This window comes from Ciconia boyciana, chromosome 19, assembly GCF_034638445.1.
Source record: "Ciconia boyciana chromosome 19, ASM3463844v1, whole genome shotgun sequence".
NCBI lineage: Eukaryota > Metazoa > Chordata > Aves > Ciconiiformes > Ciconiidae > Ciconia > Ciconia boyciana.
The window spans coordinates 1,307,355-1,332,685 of NC_132952.1; the positions used below are offsets into that span (position 1 = coordinate 1,307,355).

At 45.2% G+C, this 25,331-nt stretch overlaps 1 protein-coding gene across 4 annotated transcripts; it reads left to right on the forward strand.

Annotated features, from left to right (window-relative positions):
- Positions 1 to 195: 195 nt before the first annotated feature.
- Positions 196 to 23,978, forward strand: HP1BP3 (heterochromatin protein 1 binding protein 3). Of its 4 annotated transcripts, none has more exons than XM_072883930.1 (13): positions 196 to 292; positions 9,994 to 10,193; positions 10,627 to 10,729; positions 12,216 to 12,366; positions 12,711 to 12,870; positions 13,942 to 14,085; positions 14,640 to 14,720; positions 16,342 to 16,496; positions 17,270 to 17,360; positions 18,030 to 18,189; positions 20,756 to 20,867; positions 21,853 to 21,990; positions 22,783 to 23,978. In XM_072883930.1, exons 2-13 carry the CDS (start codon positions 10,098 to 10,100, stop codon positions 23,066 to 23,068), a joined length of 1,677 nt encoding a protein of 558 aa, XP_072740031.1. In that variant the 5' UTR covers positions 196 to 292; positions 9,994 to 10,097; the 3' UTR covers positions 23,069 to 23,978. The 4 variants fall into 4 exon arrangements, with proteins under 4 accessions (XP_072740031.1, XP_072740034.1, XP_072740033.1 ...); XM_072883933.1 differs by having other exon boundaries at positions 21,853 to 22,064; positions 22,783 to 22,972; XM_072883931.1 differs by lacking the exon at positions 196 to 292 and adding an exon at positions 9,774 to 9,886.
- Positions 23,979 to 25,331: the final 1,353 nt, after the last annotated feature.

Genomic DNA, 25,331 nt, shown 5'->3' on the forward strand with positions numbered 1-25,331 from the left:
GGGCCGCCGGGCGGGGAACGGGACGCCGCTGCGCATGCGCGCGCTCCCTCCTCCTCCCCCCCCCTCCCGCGCGACGTGGAGGCGGAGGGGAAAGGGGGGGGCCGGCGTTCGAAAAATGCCCGCGGCCTCCCATTGGCCGGCGGCGCCACCGCGGCCCGCCCCCGCGCCGCGCGCCGCGGCCACACCCCCCCCGCGGTCCCGCCCCCGCCCCTTTGCCCCGGCCTCCCCCCCCGCCGGTTCCCCCGCCGCCGCCGCCATTAGAGGGGCCGCTTTGTGTCCGCCGGGCCTGCTGGTGAGTTCCCCCCCCGCCCGCCCGCCCCCGGTGCCGCGGCGGGGTGGGGGAGGCGGGGGGGCCGGGCCCGGTAGGCCGCGGGGTGAGGCGCGGGGGCGGCCTGGCGGGGCCGCCGGAGGGGCCCGGGAACTCCCCTCAGCGCCGCGCCCCCTCCCTGACAGGCCTCGGGAGGGGGCTGTCGTGACGAGTCGCGACACGCTGCGCGGACAGGGGGTGCTGTCGCGGCGGGCAGCGCAGCCTGCTTCTTCCCCCGCCCCCCTCCCCCCGCTCATGCCCGGGGAGGCCCGCCGTGCGCCGGGCTCGCCCCCGTCCAGGCCCAAGGAGGCGGCCCCGGCCCTCGGGTGTCGCCGGGCCGCGGAGATGCGGGCGCGGCGGCCGGGCCTGGCGAGGTGCGGGCCCCCGGCCCCTCGTCGTCTCTCACAAAGGAGGTGCGGGCGTCAAAACCGCCTCTCCCGTCCCGCTGACACCTGGTAAACACCGGCGGGTGTGCCGTGGGTGGCGGGGGGAAGGTCAGCGGCAGAAGGGGCTGATACGGGTGCGACATAATAAATAATGGCTGTTTATAAACTTAGGAAGCACCTTAGCTCTCCCGGTAGCCTTCCCGCGTTTTGGTTGCTTGGTTCTGTTTTTTTCCCTCCACAAACTCACTTCATCGGAGGCCAGAGGAGTGCCGCCGCTCGAGGAAAACCTCCCTCCAAGACTTCAGTGTGGCTCTGCTTCCAAAAAGAAGCTCTTAATGCCTCTCGGTGCTGCTAGAGGTGGATACAGGCCTAAGTGTGAGACTACTAGGCACTTCTGAGTTCCTCCTCGAGACCCTGTGGTGGTCACAGCCTGGTTAAAGAATGTTAATTACCCTCCTCCCCTTATTGCATGTGCTTCTGCGTAGAGAAGGCTATTAAATTCCAGTCTGGAATGGGACTGTACCAGAGGGGCTTCCATTCTGGATTCATTATCCTTATTGCCACTCTGGACTGTGGTTCTGGACTAAAACTTTGCAAAGACTTGAGAGAGGAGCAGCGTAGCAAAATCTGGTAGACTGGCGTAGCTCCTGCCAGGCCAGAGGAGCTCCACCAGCTTACGGTGCCCAAGGACAGCTCCAGCCTGGGGACGCTGTTCCAAACAAATCCTTCCCGCCTGTATTCTAACTATTTTCACAGTCACTGGTGTCTGCAAATCACGGGGGGACTGCTCAGCCTGTGCTGCAGGAGAAGAAAAGTTAGATAATCTGTGGTTGTGGGTGTGTTCGCTCCTTTTGAAGTGTAGCAGAGACTGACAGTTTGCTCATATCTGTGGTATTTCACGGGTTACTCTTTTCAGGAGTCTTGCTTGGCCGCTGAATTATTTCTGGATTAACAAGCGTGTCACTTCTCAGTTCTCATCAGGCCTTTTGAGTAATCGTTGCACTCTGATTTCCAAGCACGTGACTTTCTGTTTGTTTGTTTGTTTGTTTTTACCATAAATAGTATTTTTAGCATCTTCAAGAAATAGTTGGCCAACAATCTTTGGCAAGGAGCTATCTCATTGAGGCGGGAAAGGTTCAGAAGTACTCATGTTTATAAACAATGTCACACTATTAAGCTCCTCCATGTGAGGACAGTGTGCGTAGGGGAATGAGAAGAGAGGAAGGTATCGCTGATGAGTTCAGTTAAAGAGTGGAGTGTTTTGCTGGACTGGACAGGAGAGCACTTACCTTCCTCAGGAGGGACTTAGAGATTGGTGGATAGAGTGGGAAACCCTTGGAAATGAGGAACGGGTGGGGGGGGGGGGGAAATACACGTAATTTCTGTTGGGGGGAAGAACTTGGTGTATATGCCTTGAAGACATCTAGTAGCTTTTGCAGCCTTTCTCCCCTTTACCTGTGTGTGCCTCCTAATTAGTTAGCTCTTCAATGCATCATGCAGTTTCCTCAGGTAGTAGCTGCTTAAATTATTTTTGTTTTCAGAATATCTTTTTCTTCTGTGTTTTCCTTTTCAATAGAAACTGATGTGTGAATCTCTTGTCAGTGTTTTGTCACAAGTGACCCAGAGTGCTCTGAGGATTTTAACTTCCATGAGAGGGAATAAAAGAAGTTTTACAGTGATGGACTCTAATGTGAGGTGTGAGTGGATTTTATATAGACTGCAAGGAAATCATAGCTTTTATTATGTATAATTCTGTACTACAGAATAATAAGGGATGGCTGAATAAGTAATGGTTTGGGAGGAGGGTTTACATAGTGGTTTTAAATTTAATCCATCTAAGCAAGGAGGATGTTGCCTATAAAAGGTTCTTACCCTGGTATGTGATGTTAGCGGCCTACATTTTCCTTCGAGTGTCAGTGGTTTGTCAAAATTCATAATGTTGGATCCTGGAATTAAAAGATTTCAGACGAGGCTATGAAACTTTCAGCAGTGGATTTTCATGTTGGAGTAGTTTTAAGTTTGTGACCTAAACCTGTTATAAACTTAAAGCTGAACCCTGTGCACTCTAATACGGGCTATTTAATTCCTTAGCTGCTTGTGTCAGTGGCAGCGCATGGAGAATCTGGATCAAGGACCATACTAGCCAAAAATTGTTCAAAAACTGTTGTCCCACAGAGGTTGTCACTGCCACAATCCCAAGCATCAGTGCGGAGAGGGATTATTTTTAGACAGCTATGCAAGCAGAAATTCTGCTTTGTGTTAATCCCTTAGCTGAAGTTTTTGCGAGTTTCTAGGTATGATGGTGGCATAATTTAAGTTGCACACTACCTGGCTTTGGCTGTGTGTCTGAGGACATGAAGAAAAACTCCTGGGTATAGGAAAATAAGATAATCCAGGCCACGGAAATGATCTGCTGTTACTGTCTTCTGTACAGGTCAAAGATTGATGGAGAAAGAATCTGAAACCTATAGTGTTTTTTACATTGAGCTGGCATTCTTGGTGATGAAGAATAGTGGAGGTGAGGCATGGGTTGTTACTTGTATTTTAATAAACATCTGTTGAGATTGAGCTGACTTTGACTTGCCGGTATTATATCCAAACAGAGACGAGGCACTGAGCTCAGTCCCAGGTGGGGAGGCAGAGCATCAATCTCACTGTAGTAATGTGCCTTTTTCTGCAGCGAAAGCAGCGTCTGTGTGCACAGAAGGGCAGTATTTAATCTTTGCTTTGCTCAGTAAAAGTCAACAGGATAGGCAAAGTGTAAGTCAGGTTGCACTCGTGGTGTTTGGAGTCAGAGGTCCAAATTCAGTGCTACCCTGAAATGAAAATGTATCTGTAGACTTTGAAAAACTCGCCTGTGGGTCTCTGTGTGTAGGAGTGCATGTGTTTGGGTACTGGAAGTGTGAAACATTTTCACTGTGCTGCCCCGAACCCTAACGTACTTGGGATTTGTTGTTCCCCGCCTTAACGCTGTGTAGGGAAGGAACCGATGGAAATAGAAACTGTAACACTAGTCAAGCCAAAGAATTTCTTGCCTGGCGAGCGGTGAGCTATTGGATCTTTGTTTTGGACCACTATCCGTCTTTAATTGAAACAAGATGGTTTATAATGCTTGTAGCAGCGTGGGGCTCAGATAGCCTGTAACAGATCTCTGGGAGACTCAACTGCAAGAGAGTTGCAAATACAGCCCTTGTAGTTCAATCAGGAGGCAGGGGATCGAAAAGTCCGCCTAACTAGGACACCTCCCAGGAAATCGATGCAGCCTGCTCTCTGTAAGGATTGGGACAAAGTTAGCACAAAACTTGTTGAATGGCAACAAAACTGATGGGAATGCCAGTTGTGAAGTAATGCTCAGCCAGATGTGAAACGGGAGTGAATTTCTGAGCAGGTTGCCAAATAAGGATTAGAAGTGGGGACTAACTCGTATTCTGTATTCAGTAAGATATTTCATTCCTCTGCATGTTTTTAGCCTGTTTTAAATGACTAAATACTACGGGTCTGACTTAATGAACACAACAGGCAGCTCGGTGAACTGCAAAAAGAAAAGGGAGATCAGTACATGCTAGAACATCTTCGTGAAGCAGGCTGTGACAGGCAATCAGCTGAGAACTTTTAACAGATACATTTTGTAAAACAAATTTGTATCAAAGGTGTTGCTGGATGATATATTATGTGACATGTAGATATTGAGGGGTTTGGTAAGCTATCTTCTACCTGAGCTGGGTTTTTAGGGAAGAGCTTTGAGGATTTCAGAGGGCCAGAAGTCTCAAAAAAGTTGGGCAACTTGCAATTTAGAAGGTAGTATTTTGGCATGTGTGGTTTGGATTTCCACTTTTGCTTTCTGAAAATATTAACATTTCCTGTGCTTTTTTCTGCAGCTTCTGAGACATTTAAATGCTCTTCATAGAATCATAGAATCGTTTAGGTTGGAAAAGACCTTTAAGATCATCAAGTCCAGCCGTTAACCTAACGCTGCCAAGTCCACCACTAAACCACATCCCTAAGCACCACATCTACACGGCTTTTAAATCCCTCCAGGGATGGGGACTCCACCACTTCCCTGGGCAGCCTGGTCCAGTGCCTGACAACCCTTTCGGTGAAGAAATCTTTCCTAATACCCAATCTAAACCTCTCCTGGCACAACTTGAGGCCATTTCCTCTCGCCCTATTACTTGCTACTTAGGAGAAGAGACCGACCCCCACCTCTCTACACCCTCCTTTCAGGCAGTTGTAGAGAGCGATGAGGTCTCCCCTCAGCCTCCTTTTCTCCAGGCTGAACAACCCCAGGTCCCTCAGCCGCTCCCCATCAGCCTTGTGCTCCAGACCCTTCCCCAGCTCCGTTGCCCTTCTCTGGACACGCTCCAGCCCCTCAATGTCTCTCTTGGAGTGAGGGGCCCAACACTGAACGCAGCAGTCAAGGTGCGGCCTCACCAGTGCCGAGTGCAGGGGCATGATCACTGCCCTGCTCCTGCTGGCCACGCTATTTTTGATACAAGCCAGGATGCCGTTGGCTTTCTTGGCCATCTGGGCACGCTGCTGGCTCATATTCAGCTGGCTGCCAACCAACACCCCCAGGTCCTTTCCCGCTGGGCAGCTTTCCAGCCACTCTTCCCCAAGCCTGCAGCGTTGCAGGGGGTTGCTGTGGCCCAAGTGCAGGACCTGGCACTGAGCCTTGTTGAACCTCACACAGTTGGCCCCAGCCCATGGATCCAGCCTGTCCAGGTCCCTCTGCAGAGCCTTCCTGCCCTCCAGCAGATCAACCCTCCCGCCCAGCTTGGTGTGGTCTGCAAACTGACTGAGGGTGCACTCGATCCCCTTGTCCAGATCATTGATACAGATATTCAACAGAACTGGCCCCAGTACTGAGCCCTGGGGAACACCACTTGTGACTGGTCACCAGCTGGAGTTAACTCCATTCACCACAACTCTTTGGGCCCGGCCATCCAGCGAAGCGTACGCTCGTTCAAGCCTTGAGCAGCCAGTTTCTCCAGGAGAATGCTGTGGGAAATGGTGTTAAAGGCTTTACTAAAGTCTAGGTAGACAACAACCACAGCCTTTTCCTTGTCCGCTAAGTGGGTCACCTCGTCATAGAAGATCAGGTTGGTCAAGCAGGACCTGCCTTTCATAAACCCACGCTGACTGGGCCTGATCCCCTGGTTGTCCTGTATGTGCCGAATTCTTTCAATTCTTCTGCTCAATTCAGCTTTAGAAACTAGTAGATAATTGCACGATAATCAATAGCCTGTTCTTGAAATCCAGTTACTTTGCTTTTTAAGCCTTTCTGATAATAAACAGTCATTCTTGCTTGTGTTGCTTGTGAGGTTGGCGGTTTTGTATCCTTTGACACCCTGGCTTCAAATTTGCAAGAACATAAAAACTTTTTTCTAGCCCTTTTTGACCTGATTTCTAGACCTGCGTCATGTACCTTATACCAAGTCATGTCTAAGAGCACATCAATCACCGGAGTACGTGTCGTGTAACAGTAAGTGGACACCCTTACAGGCACAGGATTAGATATGCTTTCTCATTTTTCCATTGCATATTTGTTTTCAGTCCGCTCAGGCTGTGCACCCTATGCCGAGTCCTTGTGACTTGGTATTTCCGCCAGCCTGACGGTTGGCTTGCCACGTTCGAGACCTGATTTTTATCCTGAAATATTTTCCCTCGAATGAGATTGAAGTCTGAGACAAGCTGGAAAATCTTATGGCCAGCAGAAATTCAAGGAGTCAGCCAAACTATGCCTTAAATTAACTTTTTTTTTTTTAAACATTCTTGTGTCTGTTACATTGGTAGGGGACTCTGCTCTTCTGAAATATTATCCAAAATGTGTGTGTTTCACCTGAAGCCTCCTCCCCCCCCCAATGATGTGCTCATAGCTGAGGAGGAAATTGCTATAGTTTTTCATAATAGTTCATGGAAAGCTACCTGTACCTTTGACTGGATCTTCCATTAGTGGCTACTCCCAGAGCGGGGAGACTGGACACTATGAACCATTTCTGCTCATCTAGAAATTCAGAAAGTTGGGGGGTTTTGTTGCTTATCAGCTCCTTGCTGGATTACCAGCTTTGAAATGACTAGTTCATGGCAGTTGCGGAACCTGCAGTTCAAATGACCCATGGGAAAATGAGTGTGAGTAGCTATGTGAGGAGTTACTAGCTGTACTTTCAAGCAACTTTTTGAAAAGGTTGGTATCCTGATGTTTGTTTCATTGCTGATGTGATTATTTTTTTTTCTGACAGTCCATCAGATTTAAGTGTACATGAGAGTTACCCAACAACCACCTTGAAAACCTGCATCCTCAATTGATGGCCTCTTCCCACTTTCTAAGCACAATATTTGTGTGTTTGACATTTGTGTAAATGCAAAATACAGTTACTGCTTTCCAACTGTTTATTGTTAAGAGTGATGCTTGCAATTGTAGCTGTGGTACACATTTAAAGATGTCTTAGTATCCCACACATGAAGTAGGGTATCCAGGAACAGTTGGTTTGGGTGACTTGATTTTTCCATTAAATAAATATACCGTTTTATTTGGAGGGGGGAATGAGAGTTTTTCTGCATTGCTGTTGCAAAACCTTCTGGTCTTTTGCTTTATCTTTTTGAGAAACTAAATTCAGGCCTGTTTGTAGTTGACATTTCACATCCAGTCCAGAAAACTCCTTTTGATCCCTCTGTGGAAAGAAATAGGCTAAGCAAGAGCAGTCCTTGAGCTGTGATGCTTTCACAAGGTGGTGCCTGTGACTTTGCCCCTTGAATATCGGTGCTTTGAAGTCAGTAGGAGATTATCCTCCTGCCCCTCTGATTCCCTTGGCCTTTTGAGCAGGAGATGATCCACGCATGGAAGTGCAGAGGGAATCAACAAGCTCCTGTTTGGGTCACTCTGAATTTCTGCTGGATGATGGCTAATTTGCATGGATTGTAGGCACTGAAGTTACGAATTGTGCTGTGTTACGTTTCACTCTTGAGAGCAAAAAGACTCGAGTAGTCTATACTGTGATCTAAACAAAAGGGGTTTTTAGAACTTGGGGAATTTTAAGTCAAAGTTGCGAGTACTATGTTTTCATGTGTGTGACATGCAGGTCACACGGTTTAAAAATAAATAAAACCCAGGACTAGGTCAGCCACAGTGCATGCTTGTATGTGTGTGTTAGTAATTCCAGGGAAAGCGTCTTTTGTAGCCCCCAACTGATTTCCCTGAGGATGGATCTGTAATTGGTTATTTCAGGACTCACTTCAAAATGCTGGCATTTTTCTAAAGGGCTTCACGCTATGCTTGCTAGAAAAAAAACATTTGATACTGAGCCGGTGAAAATTTTCATCTTTCCCTCTCATTTTCTGCACTTGAGGGAGGAAGGTTCCTTAAAATAGGCCAAAAAAAGAAAATGCTGGGCTGTAGTTCATATGTTCTAGTTGGCCATTAGTATTTTTTTCCCATCCTGAAATTTCATAAGAAAGCTTCATTCATCTCATTTATTTTGTTTTTGGCATGTAGTGTGTTTTGATTTTTCTGTTTTGTCTCAGAAGAAAACATCCGGCACTGTTACACTCATCTGCTTTTACTGGTGTGGAGACAGGACTAGTTCACTGTCATTTTTCAGAATGACTGTTTGGTGTCAAAGGAGAAGTCATAGATGTTGCAGAAGTGGATAGACTGCCTTTAGCTGTCAGAAGCGCTGCGTTTTGGAGGTGGCCAGCTAGATGAATGTCTTTTAGAGCATCTCCCATGGAAGTGCTGCCTAGTGATGTGTCTAGTTCTCCTGAAAGGAAAGTCTCTTGGTTGGTTGTGCTGTAGGTACGTGCACCTGATGTGACACTGCACCTGGAGTTAGTTTATTAATTTACTGGTTTATTATTCGGGGAGGAGATCTTGTAGGTACAATGATGCAGCCTCTTACATCACCAGTCCTTGTGAACCATTGTATCTTAACGCGCGTTCCCCTCGACTCTTCTTTCACTGCCGCTGGTTTCTGAAAGGAAACTACCTGCACAGCTTGGAGGTTTAACAGAAGTGCTCTGTGCAGACAAGCTGGGTTTTGGTTTGCCTGGGAAAATAACTGAGGTAGAGAGAATCCCTCCGGTCGATGAGGAGTACCCACTGCTGAGTAATAGGAGGACTGTATTTTTGGGCAAGAATACAGAGTAATTGAGGTGGTATTGGTGTGGTATGGAGCATCCACCCCTGCAGTGGAGAGTGCAGTGCAAAGTGCTGAAACTGGTGAAAGTCATCTTGAAAACAGTGCCAGGAGTGATTTTAGGTCTCCGTTCAAGAGGAAGACACTCAGGCTGGGGAAATACCTATTAAAAGTGAAAAATTATGGTAAGTGCCTGCCTTCTCATCTGAGGAAAATAAAACATCCAGACTAGGTAGAAAACAGGAGTATTTGGCTATTTCTCTGTAAGGAAGGGAAGAGGGCAGTCTGGAGCTTGATCTTTGGATGGAATGGGGGAGAACGGGTCCAGCCCTGGTTTGCTAGAGGTGGGGCTTTGCTTTTGAGGTTTTTAAAGGGGGTGCTGAGAAGAGGAAGAGAATGAGCAAGTAAACCCTCTGGTTTGCGATGGAAATAGTGGAGCACCTCTCCTTAGGAAAGGCTGATGCAGGCGGATGGGCAACAGGTAAGAAAGGCTGTAGAAGTGTAACGGTAGTAAGGGGTGAGGCTCGATGAGGGTTAAACTAAGCTTAACCCATTCGGTACCATGACAGTGCATGTGTTTGGAGGAGAGTTTTGTAAAGCTTTAATTTTTTTGTAGAAGGTATGGAGATTGCTATTTTGATGGTTATTTGCTTGTTCAAGGACTCATTCATTTCTATAAATTGCATGGGGTTTAGTTTGGGAGGGGCATGGTTTGGGTCCCCAGTGTATGTATTTTCTGTCTAACAGATTTAATGGTTTAATTCCTTAGGCTGATAGAAGCTGGATCAATGTGTCAGCTCCTGCTCTTACCCAAAGTGAATGACTTACTAGTTACCTCAACGCCTTACGTTAGGCACAGTGCAATGTCTGCTTTTCGTTAACGCTTTCTGTTAATTTAAAGAGCCTCTTTATTCTTTCAGATATGTTTTAATGGAGCAGGCTGCAGGTCTGGCTTACACCTTTACCATTTCTGCTACATCCATAGCACTCAAGTTTGCATACGTGTTTTAGCATCTTTGTTGAATGCAAGTGTTGATTGTCAGTTATGTTAGTCATAAGCTGTAAGTCATTTATTCTTCTTTTCTTTTTAATCTTTAGTTTGTTAGATACATGGACGTAGATGTTTTTGTTTTGTTAATTTTCACACCACATCTTTTCTGTACTTTAGGTTGACTCCTCACTGCACTGTGAAAACCATTAGGAAAAAGTCCTTGGGGTTAAAACCTGGGGCTCCACAGTGTTACCTGCACTTGGGGCTAGAAATTAATTTAAATGGCGACTGATCTGTCTGAAGCTGAACCCGTGCATCATAAGGCGCTTCCACTCTTAACGGGAGCTCAGCTGATCCACACGGACAAGTTAAGTGAGGTAGGGGCTGGCCCATTCTCCAAGCTTGCCCTTGGATCAGTCCTTGACTTCCAGTCCTGCTGAAGGTTATTCGGTACTCTTTCTCCCCTGCTTGTAGGAAACTCAATTGGGAGTCTAATAAACCCTGTAGGCACTCTCCTTCCCCTTCCCTGCTTTCCCTGAGATGTTGTATTTGTCAAAATCCTCAAATGCTCATCTCATTTAATTTGGAATTGAAAAGAAATTATTCCTCTTATAACTGTAAAATGTGAAACTGTCCTCTCCTAGTATGCTTCAAAGAAGCTGGTTTGAGGGTTACTGTCTTTAAAATTCTGAAAAATCCAAATGTAACCAGAATATTTCTACATATGCTGCTTTGATTTACTTTAATCCCATTTCAAAAACTTTGTGATTCTTTGCAGTATCTGTACTGACTTTTGTATACTTTTTCTAGAAAGTTGAAGACGACACGATGCCAATCCGTCGCTCAGTGAATTCTTCTTCCCGGGAAACTCCTCCCAAAAGCAAACCTGCTGAAGGTGAAGAGGTCAAAGCAGGTATGGTAATAGTTCTATAGCGGATTGTTAATGTATATCCAAATACAGGCTTTTGTTCTGAACTTCTGGAACATATTTTAATCATGGCAGTAGTTTTCTCTGAAACTACTGCCATGATTAAAATATTACTAATGCTTAGCTGCTTTTCACAGGCTTTTCCTGGATTATTGGGAAGTTGTATTTTGCAGCCACTCTTTCCAGTCTGAATCCATTTGTTTTGTCCTTCATATCCTGTGACAAAGCCCTGACACTCCAGACATGAAAATATAGCTAAATATAGTCCCTTTTAAAGTTGCGCATTCTTTAGAGTAGAGGTAGAAATCGTGAAGTTTCAGTAGTGTCGGAAAGATGGGTTGAGATCGAAAGGTAGAATTAATGAGTGGAAAACCAAAGTATTTAATTTTTTTTTCTTTCTTTTCCTGAACAAAAGGATTTTACCACAATGTGTCATAAAATCTAGTCTGATATTAATGTGTCTGGTCTTAGCAGCTTCACCCCAGTTTCTCAGAATGTGTCATTTCAGTATCATGTTTGGTTAGTTTCACTGACTTTGTCCTCTTTGGTGTCATAAATAAATAAATTACATACGAAACTAACTGTTAATACACTGCGTATTTTAAATCCATGATGCCTCCATAGGAAAACTATGCACAGGAACGTAGCAGGAGTGCTTAAGCTCCTTCTCAGAGACAGAGAACCTGTCTACTGCATGGAGCAGCCGTGGTAGACAGCTCTTTATCCAAAAAGTGGGTAATGGCAGTTTACATGCATCTTATCTAGTAGGCAGCCCAGTCTCTAAGGCCTGTTCCCAGCTAAATATACTGGAGTTAATTTGCTTGGTGAGTTGATTTCTGACTGGATTTGATCCTGCTGATAGACAAGTGCTTCTGCCAATGCATGTGCAATCTAAAGCTTTGCTAAGTCTGGAAAAATGTGATTGAACAGTTGAAATCCTTCAAGTGCCACAGCATGTGGTGCAGAAACAGCAGTGTTTGAAAACAAGTTGGTCATAAACAAAGCTACTTGTATGTATCTATCCAAATTTCTTGTAGAGATGTATGGGTTTGCATCTTTCTGAGTTAGAAACACATAAACCTCAACCGAGGGGAAAATGTTAAGTGTTTTATGGTACTGATTTCCTCCTCCCTTCCCCACCCAGGCCTCTCTGATGAGGGGTGATTGCAACAGTAACTTCTGGAGTTAAGAAGAGAAGACTGGGGGAATTAGTTCATTGTGAAAATGCTACATGATGATGTTTGAAGTTATTCTGGCATTTGATGGCTGATTGGACCTTATTGAAGCTCTTTCAGTAGTTTCATTCACTTCTTAAGTTACATTCAAATCATCTGCTTAAATTAGAGAAAAGAAACTCTCTGGTGGGAAATAATTTTGGGGGTGTGTTCTTAAGCTTCCCCCACACACACACTGTCCTGAAGAATAGAGGCTAGTTTCAGGCAGTAACTTGATGCATTTTCACATCTTTTAGATGCAGAAGTCACCTCTGAGGAATCTGCCTCTGTTGGAGAAGAACAAGAGAATGAAACCCTGCCTGCTGCGTCCAGTGAAGCAGAACAGCCAAAGGAACCTGAGAATGAAGGGAAGGGGGAAACAAAGTCCTCAGAAGAAACCAAAAAGGAGTAAGGCTTGCTTAGTGCTGAATTCAGGGATTTGGGTAGGATTCTGAAGAAAGTCAAGTTCTAGAGATAGAAAAGATGGTGGGAGAGATGGGGAAAATAGTATGGGTCCCTTAAGTACTCGCATTCCTCAGGAAGAAGCTACCAATCAAGTGTAGCTGCTGTTCTAGAACACGTGTGAGACTGAATATCAAGATAGGGTCTCTTTTTTTCTAGTAGAAACATCAAAATGTTCTTCAAATTATTTTCAGTGTCAGATGTTCTGGGCTTTTTTGTTGTTGTTGTTCTGCTTGTTGGCTTGTTTTACAGTGTCTCTTGTCTTACTATTGCTTTGTATTTTTCCTAAGCGAGAAGGATCAGTCTAAGGAAAAGGAGAAGAAGGTGAAAAAGACCATTCCTGCGTGGGCTACTCTTTCTGCTAGCCAGCTAGCTAGAGCACAGAAGCAAACTCAGATGGCTGCCACCTCACGTCCCAAAATGGATGCTATTTTAACTGAGGCCATCAGGGTAAGCAGGAGACAAATGTTTCTTTCGTTCATCTGTTGCAAAGCAGAATAATTTGTGCACCTAAAATCCACAGTTTCAGCTTGTTGATGGTACAGATGATAGTGCTGTCTGTTAGCAGGAAACTTACTGTGTAAGACGTGTGCTTCTGCCTGGAAGCCCATGGAGCTGAAATGTGAGTCCATGATGATGATGAGGGGCCCTGTAGCTTATTTATTTGTTTAGAATTTGTTTCCTCCCCTAATTACATTATTAAAACCAGCTAGGATGACATAACCTGGTTGATTGCTGTCATCATTTAATTTGGTATGCCTTCTAGCCATATTTAACTTGATTTACCTTGATTAATCCATCTATTTGATATGTGCTTTTTTCAGTGTTAACTTATTCTAATTCAGGACAGATGGAAACACTGTAAACTAGCATTCCAAAGTGGTGTTGGTCTTGGTTTACTGTATCCCTCCTGGTTGTAAGAAGAGACCTGTGCTGTTGTAGTTGCATGCTGCTCTCCCCTTGAGACTTGGTTCACACACGTTGACTTCACAGGAGGCCTGGACTCCACCAGCCTCAATTGCAAGATGGCCTTTCCAGCTGCTATATCTTCAAAATACGAACTTCAACTTAGGTTTTTTACTAGTTTACTAATGTCAATCCTCCAACTTCTTAAAAAAAAAAAAAGTGGCAACTTGTTCTGACCTAATGATTACTCTGTCTGACATTAGTGAAATGACTTACCAGTTGTGCAGCATTGGTTTGCCAAAAGGTGACTGTGTTTTGTAGTAGCATGTAGAGTTTAAGCCATTACGTGTAAGTGCCTCAGAACAGGGGAGCAGTTGATATCCGCTTGCTGTGCTGCTTTTGTGTTGTCTGCTCTTCAGCTACTCTGAAGGGGAAAGTTAAGTATTTTATTAGTCATATTTTATACTCTTGAGTCATTGTGGGGAAAAGGCCAGCCCTGGCATCCTGTGCTGATGTGCTGGCCTGTATGCATCAGTTCAATCTCTGTTCTTCCAGTCCCACAGCAAGATAATTTCAGTGCATGTGGTTTCTACCAACTTTTTGCTTCTGTTTCAGGCGTGCTTTCAAAAGAGTGGTGCATCGGTCGTTGCAATACGTAAATACATCATCCACAAATACCCTTCCCTGGAGCTTGAGAGGAGAGGCTATCTTCTAAAGCAAGCATTGAAAAGGGAGCTGGAGAGAGGAATCATTAGACAGGTAAGAGTTGCTTTGTGGAGCAGCACTGGAGGTGGTATTACGGAATTACATGGGAGTTTCTTAAACTCTGTTATCAGGTCTCTGGGGTGATCATGTTCTCCCTCATGGAGGTTAATCAACCTCTGTCTCCACTTTGTGAGTGGTCACTGACAGAATTTCAGCATCGGTCTGTCCATCAGATACTTTGCACAGTTGTCTTTTGTGCAATTTATGACCGTTTCTTGGTGTTGTGTCATACAGCATTGCAGCAGCATGTGTCTTCACACTGAGTCTAACAGAGTCACTTCTGCAGCAGCATGTTTCTTCTACCACTGTAATTTATGCCTGTGGTATCTGTTAGGGTCTCCTGGTCAGGACAGCAGAGTATGTTATTAATGTCTGGCTGTGGTTTCTGATCTTAGTGATATGTCAGTGGCTTCAAATCAGGCCTCCGCCATAACAGCCCATTGCCAGTGCATTCAAAATCTGTGTAATTATGTCAATTAGTCTCTTTCAGGTTGTTATTATTCTGAGTTACTTTGTTAAAGACTGAAGTGGACTTTCTTTCAAACTAGGTGAAAGGAAAGGGAGCTTCTGGGAGCTTTGTGGTGGTGTCTAATGCAGGAAAAACTGTTCCAAAAGCCAGAGACAGAAAGGTAAGATAGATCATTTTAAACAGTACGCTGAAAAATCTTTCACTGTAACCCATGTATCTTACAAAATGCAGCCTAACCCCAACCCAAACAGTATTCTCCTCCTTGCTGTACTTTTCCTCCCCAAGTACAGTAATTAAAACACCCATTCCACTAAAATCAGAATCAGACAGCTAGTATGAGAAGCTAAAACCAAGTAGAATAATCAAAATCATAGTTTTAAAATGTTTACATTAAACCCCTAGGCTTTGGTTCAGAGGCAGAAAACTGAATAACCATGAAGCTCCTCTTCTGTCTTTACCTGGTAGAGAGATGCCTCTCAGGTATTGTAAGAGAGCTTTATGCTACTGCTGTTTCTGTTATCTGTTGCATGGATAAATGGAAGACTTCAGTCTTCACGACTGTCAGATGAACATTTTTCCATCAGCTGTGAGGGCAGAGGGAGGAAGAAGAAAATGTCCTAAGGCTTCTGGAAGAAAGCTGCTAATGTTGGGTGTATATTGTTCTGAGGTAGTAACATGTGATGTGGGTTTTTTTGAACCTAGTCCTCACAGTTAGTCGCAGTTCCAGCACTGCTGTTCTCCACTCCCTGCTGCGCTGGGTGTATGAAACGCATTTCTAACACTGCAGTTACAAAATGCTTAGCTGGAATTGCTCATCCCCTTGCATCTTAGATGGGTGAACCCAGAGTATTGTAACGCCTTGGTGCTTATCTCTTGGCTACTGGGGAGACCAAAAGTCCTAAAACTGAAGGAAACAGTGACACACTTGGTACTAGGGCACTGAAGGAAACTAATTGCAGTGTAACTTCTTTTTAAATAGAGCTCACTGGCTCCACGAAAAGTTCGAGCAAGGCACCTGATAACTGCTAACACATCACTTTTCTTGTCTGCAGCATATCGGGGTCTTTATTCCTAGTTACTGTCTCTGTGTTGCAGCAAAACGAATAGCTTGCTTTTTTTTCGGTGAATTCAGCTAGCAGCTGCCTGGGTGAGTGGCACCCTCACCCATTTGACTGTTTGCAAAGCTGCTGTTCAGCATCAAAATCATTAAACTTCAGCACATTTCCCCACTGTCTTTTCTGTATAAAGAACAGACCATTTTTTTTCCTGCTCATCCCCTCATAGTAACAAAGGGATGGAGGAAAATTCAGAAGGGACCACTGGCTTCAATCAAGATTTCATTCTGTCATCTGAAAAAAAAATGCAATCCTGTTTAGCTGTTCATTTTTGGGAAGATTTGACCTGTGTAAATGGGTCTTGCCTTTGTTTTTTATGTTTCATGTCAGTGTGAATCATTTTCACCTGTCTCATTGAAGGGTAGCAGAGGAAAATGTCTATAGAAAGAGGAAGGAAACCATTAAAAATACAGATATTGTTAAATACTCAGCAATTTATATTTGTAAAACTTTCCTAAGACTCCTATGAAAATTCCAGCCAAATTTGCTCGACTTTACTTAAACTGCTAAACTTTTAAAATGGTTAATTTAAAGAACTGCCTTACAGAACTTGATTTTCCAGATCTGTGGCCAGGGTCAGGAGCACTTCTTCCCACCTGTGCATTGCTGGTTCAGAAAACCCAGAGTTTTAGGCCCCACTGATGTGTAAAAGTATGTGTGTTTCAGAAGAGCACTTCCGCTTCGACTGCAGAGCAACAAGTCAAGCTGGAAGATATCCTGCCGCTGGCTTTCACCCGCCTTTGTGAGCCGAAGGAAGCTTCTTACAGCCTGATCAAGAAATACGTGTCTCAGTATTACCCCAAACTCAAAGTAGATATAAGGTAGGTGCAGGAGTACACTTTTGCAAGCAGAGCTGCAGAGGAGCTGTGAAATGCAGCCTTCCTCTGGCTTTGCCTCACTTCGTGGTGATTCAGTTCAGTATTTCAGCAGGCAGCAGACAGGTGGTGCTCTGCGTTTTAGAGCCTGCAGGAAAGCTTGAGGAAAAGCTGTGCCTTTTTCTGCATCCCTCCACACCCAATCTTTGTTCCTGACGCTGACATCAGCATTGCTCTACACACCTCCGCCCTTAAGCAAAACCAAATCCCTCTAGCTGCATGGATGTGAAGGCCTCTCCTTGGGATCTTGTCCCACTTGGTTCTGGATGCTTTAGCTGGCACACGCTTACAGTAATCTTTAAGTTTGCCCATACGGAGCGGGTCAAGGCTTGGGGAGGAAGCAAATCTGGGAAAACCCTGTGGGTCACCTCTTACAGGGGCCTGTACTCAGTCCCTTGTTTGTCTGCGAGCTCACTGACTCATTGCCCACCGAGTCCAAATGTGCTTTTCCAAATGAGTAAATCCTTCCAAGTGAAGCTTGTCTGTTTCTGGATATGCAGTGACACCAGGAAAGCATTGCAGTTGAATTTCCGCTAACGTACATTGTTCTTCTCATGTAATCAGCACTTGCTGACAGATCTCCATTTAAAATGTCTGTATGTAGGCAGATACCGCTTGTAAGTACTGCTCCGCTCACACTCTGTATAAAGCGTTGTTTCTCTGTTTGTTTTTTAAGCTGTCAGTGTGTGTCAGTAAAGCTTTATCCTCCTGTATTTCAGACCCCAGCTGTTGAAGAATGCCCTGCAGAGAGCTGTAGAGAAGGGCCAGTTAGAGCAGATCACAGGGAAGGGAGCGTCTGGGACATTCCAGGTCAGAGCCAGAGTTCATCTTGTTTTGTTGACTGTACTGACCACAAGCCTTGGATATAAGTTAACGTGCCCTCTCCCCCCCCAGTTTCATTGGGTACACCTTTCTTTAGCAGCCTGTCATATTCAGGAGTTGTCAAACTATGAAGCAGTAGGACTCTTATTCTCCTCTCGGTCTACATTTCTGGAGCAGACCCCCCTGCCTTCCTTGCTTAGCGTGCTCCACACGCTGCTCCAGCTCTGACTCACTAGCACAGTAGGGGAGATGGTGGGGTAAGCTTTCCTTTCCATCACTAATTGTAAGTGCAGTAGGTACCCCAGATGTCTGCAACGTCTTTTTCTCATGTCTCTTGGGTACATTTGGTCTGTGGGATGGAGGAAGATCCGATTCATTTCCTTCCCTGAGTGACAGGCCCTTAGATTGCCACATCTTTGCAGTGTATTTGGGGACTAGGACAATGTGTTACTGATAAAAGCACTCCAGGCCAGTTGACTGAATAGGCCTGTCCTCCCAATTAAAGCTGGGAGAGCAGCGTTCCCTGTGCAGTGTTTTAATATAAAACGTATCTGTGCTAATGCAGGAGCGCCGACCCACCTGGTGCAGAGGAGCTTGTCCTGACCTGGTTTGGGAGAATTTTGTCTTGATGCTTTTCTCTTCCTCCTTGGAAAATAGCTGAAGAAATCAGGGGAGAAGCCCCTGCTGGGTGGGACTCTGATGGAAGACGCCATCCTGTCTGCTATTGCGGCCATGAACGAACCGAAGACCTGCTCCACCACAGCGCTGAAGAAGTATATCCTGGAAAACCACCCAGGGACCAACTCCAACTTCCAGGGTAAAGTACTGATCTGTGCAACGCTTCTCTTCGGCATGCTGGAAGAGAGTCCTGCAGCTGCAGATGTGTCTGTGCAGCAGCTTTAAACTATTATGTTGAGCTTGCTGGGGAACTGACAGCTGCTCAGCTCTTTGTGCTGCAGAGATGCTCAGTGTTTTTAATTCCCATTAGTTCCTTTCAAGCCTGACAAAGGCTAGTTTCTGAGACATAATGCATGTTTCTCTTGTCTGTAGCACATGCCCAGGAAGGGGGAATAGTATTCAAGTACTTTATTGTTCTTAAATCACCAAGTTGATTTCATCTGTCTCTCTATTTTGAAAGGCTACAGCTTGGCATAAATGCAGTTCCTAGTTGCTTTTTAGAGAAGTTACATAGTCTAACTTTAAAAAAAATTCACAAGCACCCTTCTTACTGATTTGTTTGAGGTCCTTCTTTAGCTCTAATTTTAAAAGATCAAGCGAGTGAGGAGAGAAACTAATCCTGTTGCATTTGGGAAGGGATTTGGCATGTCTTTATTCCCAGGAATTATGCTAATGTCTGTTTTGACTTTTGCATTAACAGAAGCAATACTAACAGAGACTTTAAAGCAGATCTTCTAATGGCTTATTTGCATTATTTGGTCTGAGCCCCGATGCAGTTGTTTACCCAACGCTGGAGGTCATTTGAAGCAGGATGAGCTCGCAGCAGTCTCTACTAGAGTCAAACCTAAAAGTAGATCAGTTTGTTACTGTGGTGTCACAGTGCTGGTGCCATCCCTCAGGACGTGGGGCCAGAGAGGAGATTGCTGATCCCACACTCTTCACCTGGAGCTGAAGCACGGTATCAGCACGGCTGTTGGATGCAGGGCTTACCGACATATAGAGGAGCGCAGGTTCCCTCGCAGCAGTGTGGGCTAAAGAAGTTGCCTGAGGCCTTCTGCCAGTTAGAGACTGATGTCAAGTGTGATTTCTTAATCTTGGGGCAGGGAAGAGTTTCCAGGCTTACTAAGCCCTTGCACAACTTATTTTCATTGGAAATTGCCCTGGTCCTTCAAGGCCTGCATTTAGCCAGCCTCCAGTGCTTGTCAGTCTTGCAACTCGGATAAGGAAATTTCAGCGTGCAATCTGTTGTTTTCTTTCTCCTTCCATTACATAAAAGGAATTTTGATGATCTCTGCTCTGTTTTAAGAGCAACCGGAGGAAGATCTGGTGAGATGTACAAGCAGGCGGGTACGCACTGCAGAGCCAGTGCTCTGCACTTCTCCCCATTTTATACCTCATACTTATAACTGGAGTCAAATCCTTTACGTGCTGCTATTGACCTTTGGTACCCAGAGTAAAAACAGCTTTATGTTTTATGCGTTGCTCCTGTTTGTAAAAGTGTGAGGTTTTTAAAGAGTTCTTGAACTATGACAATCCTAACTTTGCAGCACTAGTAATTTAATGGCTACAATCAACTCAATTAGCTGTGCAAGCTCAAGCTCTTCCAGTGCCATTCAAAGTAAAACATTTCAGCAGAGGTAGCCTGTAAGCTGATGAAGGTATGGCGCTGTCCCAAATGAGTCTTTTGCTGTGCAGCGTCAGTTCTTGATAAAAGCCCGTTTCAGGAGCATTGAATAAGTGGTTGGAGTGAATACCTTTGCGTTAATCGTACAGAACAGATTCAGATGACAGTCCAGCCAGTGTGTTTCTTTGGATTTTGCTCTTTCCATTCCTCAAGTGAACATCTGTGGAACGTGCTTGAGGGCAGGCCTTGCTTTTCCCTTGGTTTGGAGGGAGCTAAATATGTAAATGGTGCCTCTAATTCAAGCTGAAAATGGTTTTGAACTGACTAAACAACTTCAGCCCTTTGCCAGAGACAAAGATCCCCTGTACTTGCGCAGTTTTGGTTACAATTCTTACACAGTGCACAATGGAACAGAAGACCGGAATCAAAAGTGCATTTCTAGAGCAAATATTTTTCCTTAAAAAACAAACAAACAAAAAAAAAACCCCACAGAATGAGGAAAGATGCACCACATATGACATTTAGAACAGGAGGAAAGCAAAAACAGGATAAAGACTTGTTTTAAAAAACACTTTGGAGGACAGGCTGAAGCAAGCTGAGACTTGGGATAAATTTGGGCAGCAGTAGTTACATGTCGAATGCATTTATAAAGGAGGATGCCTTGATCGTGACATCAAAAACCTGCACTGTTCTTGTCTTCTTCCTTTGGAGAATTTATAACCACACTTGCTAAGTGTTCGGGAACAAACACTTGTATCTTGTATCTTCTTCCTGAAAATTAACAGCAAGAGGATTTCCCTTTAAATAAGACATACTAAAACTTCTAAATGCAGTGGTCTAGCCGGGTCTTATGCACAGCAGCTGCTCTTTGCTGAATGCAGAAAGAAGCATGCAGTGATGTCTTCATGAGTCTTGGGTGTCCAGTGCTGTTTCATTCCTCTGCAGGTGTCCTGGGCAAAGCAGGCTTCATCCTGACTCTCCATCTCTGATTTCAGAGGGCACTGCAGAGAGCAGTAAGGTTAGACAAGGGGATAAAGAGGGTAACACAACCTTTCTCTGATTCTTTTTTTTTTCCCCACAGTGCATCTACTGAAGAGAACCCTGCAGAAATGTGAGAAGAATGGCTGGATGGAGCAAATTTCTGGGAAGGGCTTCAGCGGAACCTTTCAGCTTTGCTTCCCTTACTATCCTAGGTAAAGAGCTTGGCTGTAAAATGATGTTCAAGTGTCGCATAGGTCAGCCAGATAGCAGTGCTGAAGTTCATAGGCCGACCTCCTATTTACAAGGAAGATTGTGGAGGGTTTAATAACTGATGAACCACAACGTCATCAGCCGTACTCTAGATTACTTGGGTGTCTGACTGTGAGCGGACATAAATCTGCCTTCATTAGCAAGGAGCTTCCCTGAGGGGGAAGCAATTTAAGGGCAATAAAAATATCTGGCTTAATATTCTCAGATACTCTGTTGTGATGCTTTTTTTGCAGGATGGGGGCTATTTAAGTGTTCCCATGCTAAAACAAACTCACATGAGCAGGTGGAGTGTGTTGTTCTTAATGCAAGGATGCTCATAAGGAGTAGGACCCAGCTGTTTGCCTTTCTTAATGCTGATGTGGACGAGAGGCGAGAGGAGGGAAGATGACCTAGATTAGCTTCTGTGAGGCTAAAACAGCCTTTCTTCTCCTGCTGTGAGCGTATATTGTGCTGGGCCACGTGGAGCCCAGGGATGGTGACTTAGTGTCCCACGAAGAGCCAAATGGCAGCATAGTCATTAAAGTCTCTGCTTCCCACCTTCTTTTATTGCATATGTACAAAGTCCTCAGTGGCTTCAGCCTGCGTTCAGACTCACCGAAGTCTGCTCTTGTCCCTTTCTTCTCTGCCTTCCTGTGTTTGCACAGAATGAGCAATGAGGAGAGAATGAGAAAGGGCAGCTTAGGGCTAGGGCGTTCCTGGTGACTTACAATCTGTCACACTTCTGCCATTGCAGAGACTAAATAACGTTGGTTTCAGATAGCAGCAAACACAGAAGTCTTGGGGGTATTTCTGGATTAGGCTTGAAGCTGTAACCTTACAGGAGGATGGGCAGCAGTGCCTGATGAAAGCCAGGGTTACCCAAGGCTTGCTGACCCTGGGGTCGTATCATTAGAAGTAAGTCACGCTCTGACAAGAACCCTCTTGTAGCCCAGATGTGCTCTACCCAGAGAAGCAGCAGGATGAGGACTCTGAGGAATCTGATGAGGAAGAGGAGGAGGAATCTGAGGAGGAAGAAGAATCTGAAGAGGAAGAGTCTGAGGAGGAAGAGCCACCACCAAAGAAGAGGTATGGCAGCATGAGAGATAAATGGGCTCCTTCGGATGACATAAAAGTGACTGTCACAGCTGTAGAGCGCACAGGTTTGTCTCTTGGTGTGGTTATTTATCCACGATGATCCTCTGTTGCTCAGAGGTGTTGGAAGAAGAAGTTTCTAATTATGCCTTGCTCCAGAGATAGTGATGTCCCCCATTCCATAATTTGAAGCTTACTTTTTTATTTTTCCTCCAGATGGGAAGAGAGCCTGTATTTATTCTTTGTATTGCCTTTAATCTCTTAAAGTCGCCTTTTGTGCTTTACAAAAATGTGACTGTTCACATGGGACATTTTGTATTTATTAAGTGTTTCCTTAGGAAGACTTTTCCCTACAGTATTATTTGCAGGTCTGCAGCCAGATATGAAACCTGCCTTACTCAGAATGTGGATTTAAGATAAACGTTGTTCGTGTAATAAAATTCCATTTAGAGAGGAGAGAGAGTGTTCAGGTCTCTTAATTGTTCTGACAATTGACTTTGATTCATTGTCATTATTTGTATGTTTATATGCCTAACGAAGGAGTTCAAAACCCCGCTGGCGGAGCACTGTGGGGATTGGGAAGTGCTTAGCGTGGCAAGATCCACCCGAGGAGTTCTTGCTCTTTGGGATTTAGCTAATGAAATGTACTGCTGCATAAAGGAACATCCGTGGTAAAGAACAAGGATGCCAAGATCTGCTTTGTTTGTGCAAATTGACGACAGCAGCTCTGCTCTGGATAGTATTTGCGCCTCCACTGAGATCTTGTGCTGTCTCTCTTTCTGACAGGATGCAGAAGAGACCGCCTCCAAAATCACAGAGCAGGGCCCCTCCGATGAAGCGAAGAGAGTCCAAGCCCAAGCCAAGAAAAACCCCTGCAGCCCACCGGGGGAAAGCAAAGCCCCCTCCCAAGGTTAAAACCCCTGCTAAGAAAGCCAAACCAGCAGCCCCAGCCATCAAGAAACCCTCTGGTGGCAGCTCTTCCAAGAAACCAGCAGCCAGCGGGAGGAAGGAAGTGAAACCCTCTGCCAAGGGCAAATCCACCATGAGGAAATCTCTCCGGGCAAAAAAGTAAAATTTTTCCACTGTCAGGGAATCCCATGGTCAAATCCACAATCTTGTTTTATAAGTCAACGTGCATTTGTATTTTAGTTCTGATGCTTAAACACTTCTTTAATTTTTTTTTTTTTTTTTCTTGAATGATGGGGAAAAAGCTGAAAACTAAATCAAACCAACCCGAGCATTTGTTAGATCTCAATGCTGTGCCTCGTGGCTGCCCCTCCCCTGGAACAAGTCATCTTTAGTTTCTGCAATAATTTTAGGACTTTTCTAGGACAGACATAATCTGTACATTTTACGGTGTTCCTCTTGGGTTTGGGGGGGAGGGTTGGCTTTTAAAAATTCTTCAAAGAAGATCTTTATATCTTTAGACAGCAGGAACAGGATGATTGGGGGAATGTGATTCTTAATGAGAAGGTACAACGGCAGAAGAGTCCTCCCTAGATCCCCTGCATGACGAGGTCCTTAACGCTTCTGTGAAGAAGCAGTGTATATACAGCACTTGCACTGTGTCCTGGAGGTGCTTCTTTCTGCTCGGCCGTTAGAGCAACAGGCTAAGGAGGCGGCACGTTCGGCTCCTTCACACCAGCAAGCTTTGTTTGACGGTGAGTCAGATCTTCAGTAAACGGAGGCTGCAGCATCTACTGATCGTCTGATGCCAGAGGGGCTCCAAAAGGGGTAGTTCTCGATTAGGCGGGTGATTTGAATTAGTGTTTCCACGCCACATCTGTTACCTTAAAACCAAAATATATATGTCTTCTTGAATCCAACTTTCAAATGTTTTTAAGAGATGAAGAGCCTGAGTTTTGTCACCTCTTGTTTACCCTTTTTTAAAGAAAAGTTGGAGAGCTATACAATTGCTAATGTAGAGATGTTGATAAGTGAAGAACATGCAGTTTGCTAAAATAAAATGAAACTAGATTCCAGGCCCGCTTTGTGTGTTCTTTCTCTTCCTTGCCACAGCTTTCTCCTCCTCGAAACGAAGAGAGGAGGGAATTACAGTCACCATGGATTGCTGCAGAGGCAAATCTTTGTTAAAAGTACATTGCCAGTGTCCAAGAGTGGGGCTGTTTTAGCCTGAGCCCCTGCCAAGCTCTGTAGTTGGACAGACTTGTGACCTTTTTCTTCCCCATTTTCTCTGGAGACAAAGGTGAGCAAGAAGAAAGCTCTGTCTGAACCTCTTGCTGCTCCTCTTCTCCCTCTGCCCCCAGTCAGTGGCCAGTGGGGACAAAAAAGGCCGTCCGAAACCTTCCCCTTTCTGCCCTGCCTAACAGAGCAGCGCCTGCGTTCAAAACACGCTCCACCACGTCCGCGGCTCTCCCTTGGACAAGGCAAGGCCAGTGATTCGAATGTGACCTGACAGTCTTTTCGTTTAACGTGCTTTTGGAAAGAGCTTTGCACGTACCGTGCTGAGAGAAGTGGAAGTACCTCTAGAAATAAAATGCAAAAAAGGAGAAAATAGCCTTAATGAATTTATGCTTTTCAGTTTCCATCCCAGTGTGCTACCTCTAACAACTGGGAGTTTAAAAAATTCTTATAAAAATGCCCTAAATTGTTCCCAGCCCTGTAACGAAGGCGCAAACAGCAGGTTAACAAAAATCATGGCTGATATGAAACTGGAAGAGTAAAAGCCCCGATCAAAGAGTAATCCGCAGGGATGTAAAGCAATTAGAAACATTAGTTAATGGCTCTTTCCTAGGGCTACTTGTACCGAAACAGTGGGTTTTGTCGGCATTTTCCTCCAGGCAGGCGCTACAGTGAGCCAAATTGGAGAAACAGCTTCTCTCATCGATAGGATATTGATGGGGACGAGAAGTCCTCGCCCAGCTGCAGGGCATTTCGCAACCTCCCGGCTTCCCAATAACATTCCCAAACCAGCAACCCCACGGATATTTGTTAAAACACTGGCCTGGATAACACTGATTTTTCACACGTGAGCACAGCTTAATTTTGCTGCGGGGCGCCTTGAATTAGAGCACTGTGCTAAAAACAGCCATTAGCTCCCTCAGTCATCACCAAACTCTTTTTGGTTGTGGCTTTAATTGCTAATTAGGTGATTTCTGCACATGGAGCAAAAAAAAAAAAAAAAAGCCACAGGTCTGGTTGTATTTAATCCGAAGGACTGATCCTCACCACCCTGGGGGCATCGCGTTCCCCGGACCAACAACCGGGATTGAATGGGAACGTCTCCAGCCCGCGTCGGCATTGCCGGCAGAGCAAGCGGCAGCTCCGCTGCGCGTTCGGGAAGGTTCGTGCCGGCTCTGCTGCTCGCTCTTCTC

Bases quoted from the DNA above. Each gene is read 5' to 3' on its own strand.
- HP1BP3 (XM_072883930.1), top strand. From the start codon at position 10,098: ATGGCGACTGATCTGTCTGAAGCTGAACCCGTGCATCATAAGGCGCTT. The intron at 16,497-17,269 runs GTAGGTGCAGGA...CCTGTATTTCAG, and splicing joins AAACTCAAAGTAGATATAAG to ACCCCAGCTGTTGAAGAATG. The intron at 21,991-22,782 runs GTATGGCAGCAT...TCTTTCTGACAG, and splicing joins GAGCCACCACCAAAGAAGAG to GATGCAGAAGAGACCGCCTC.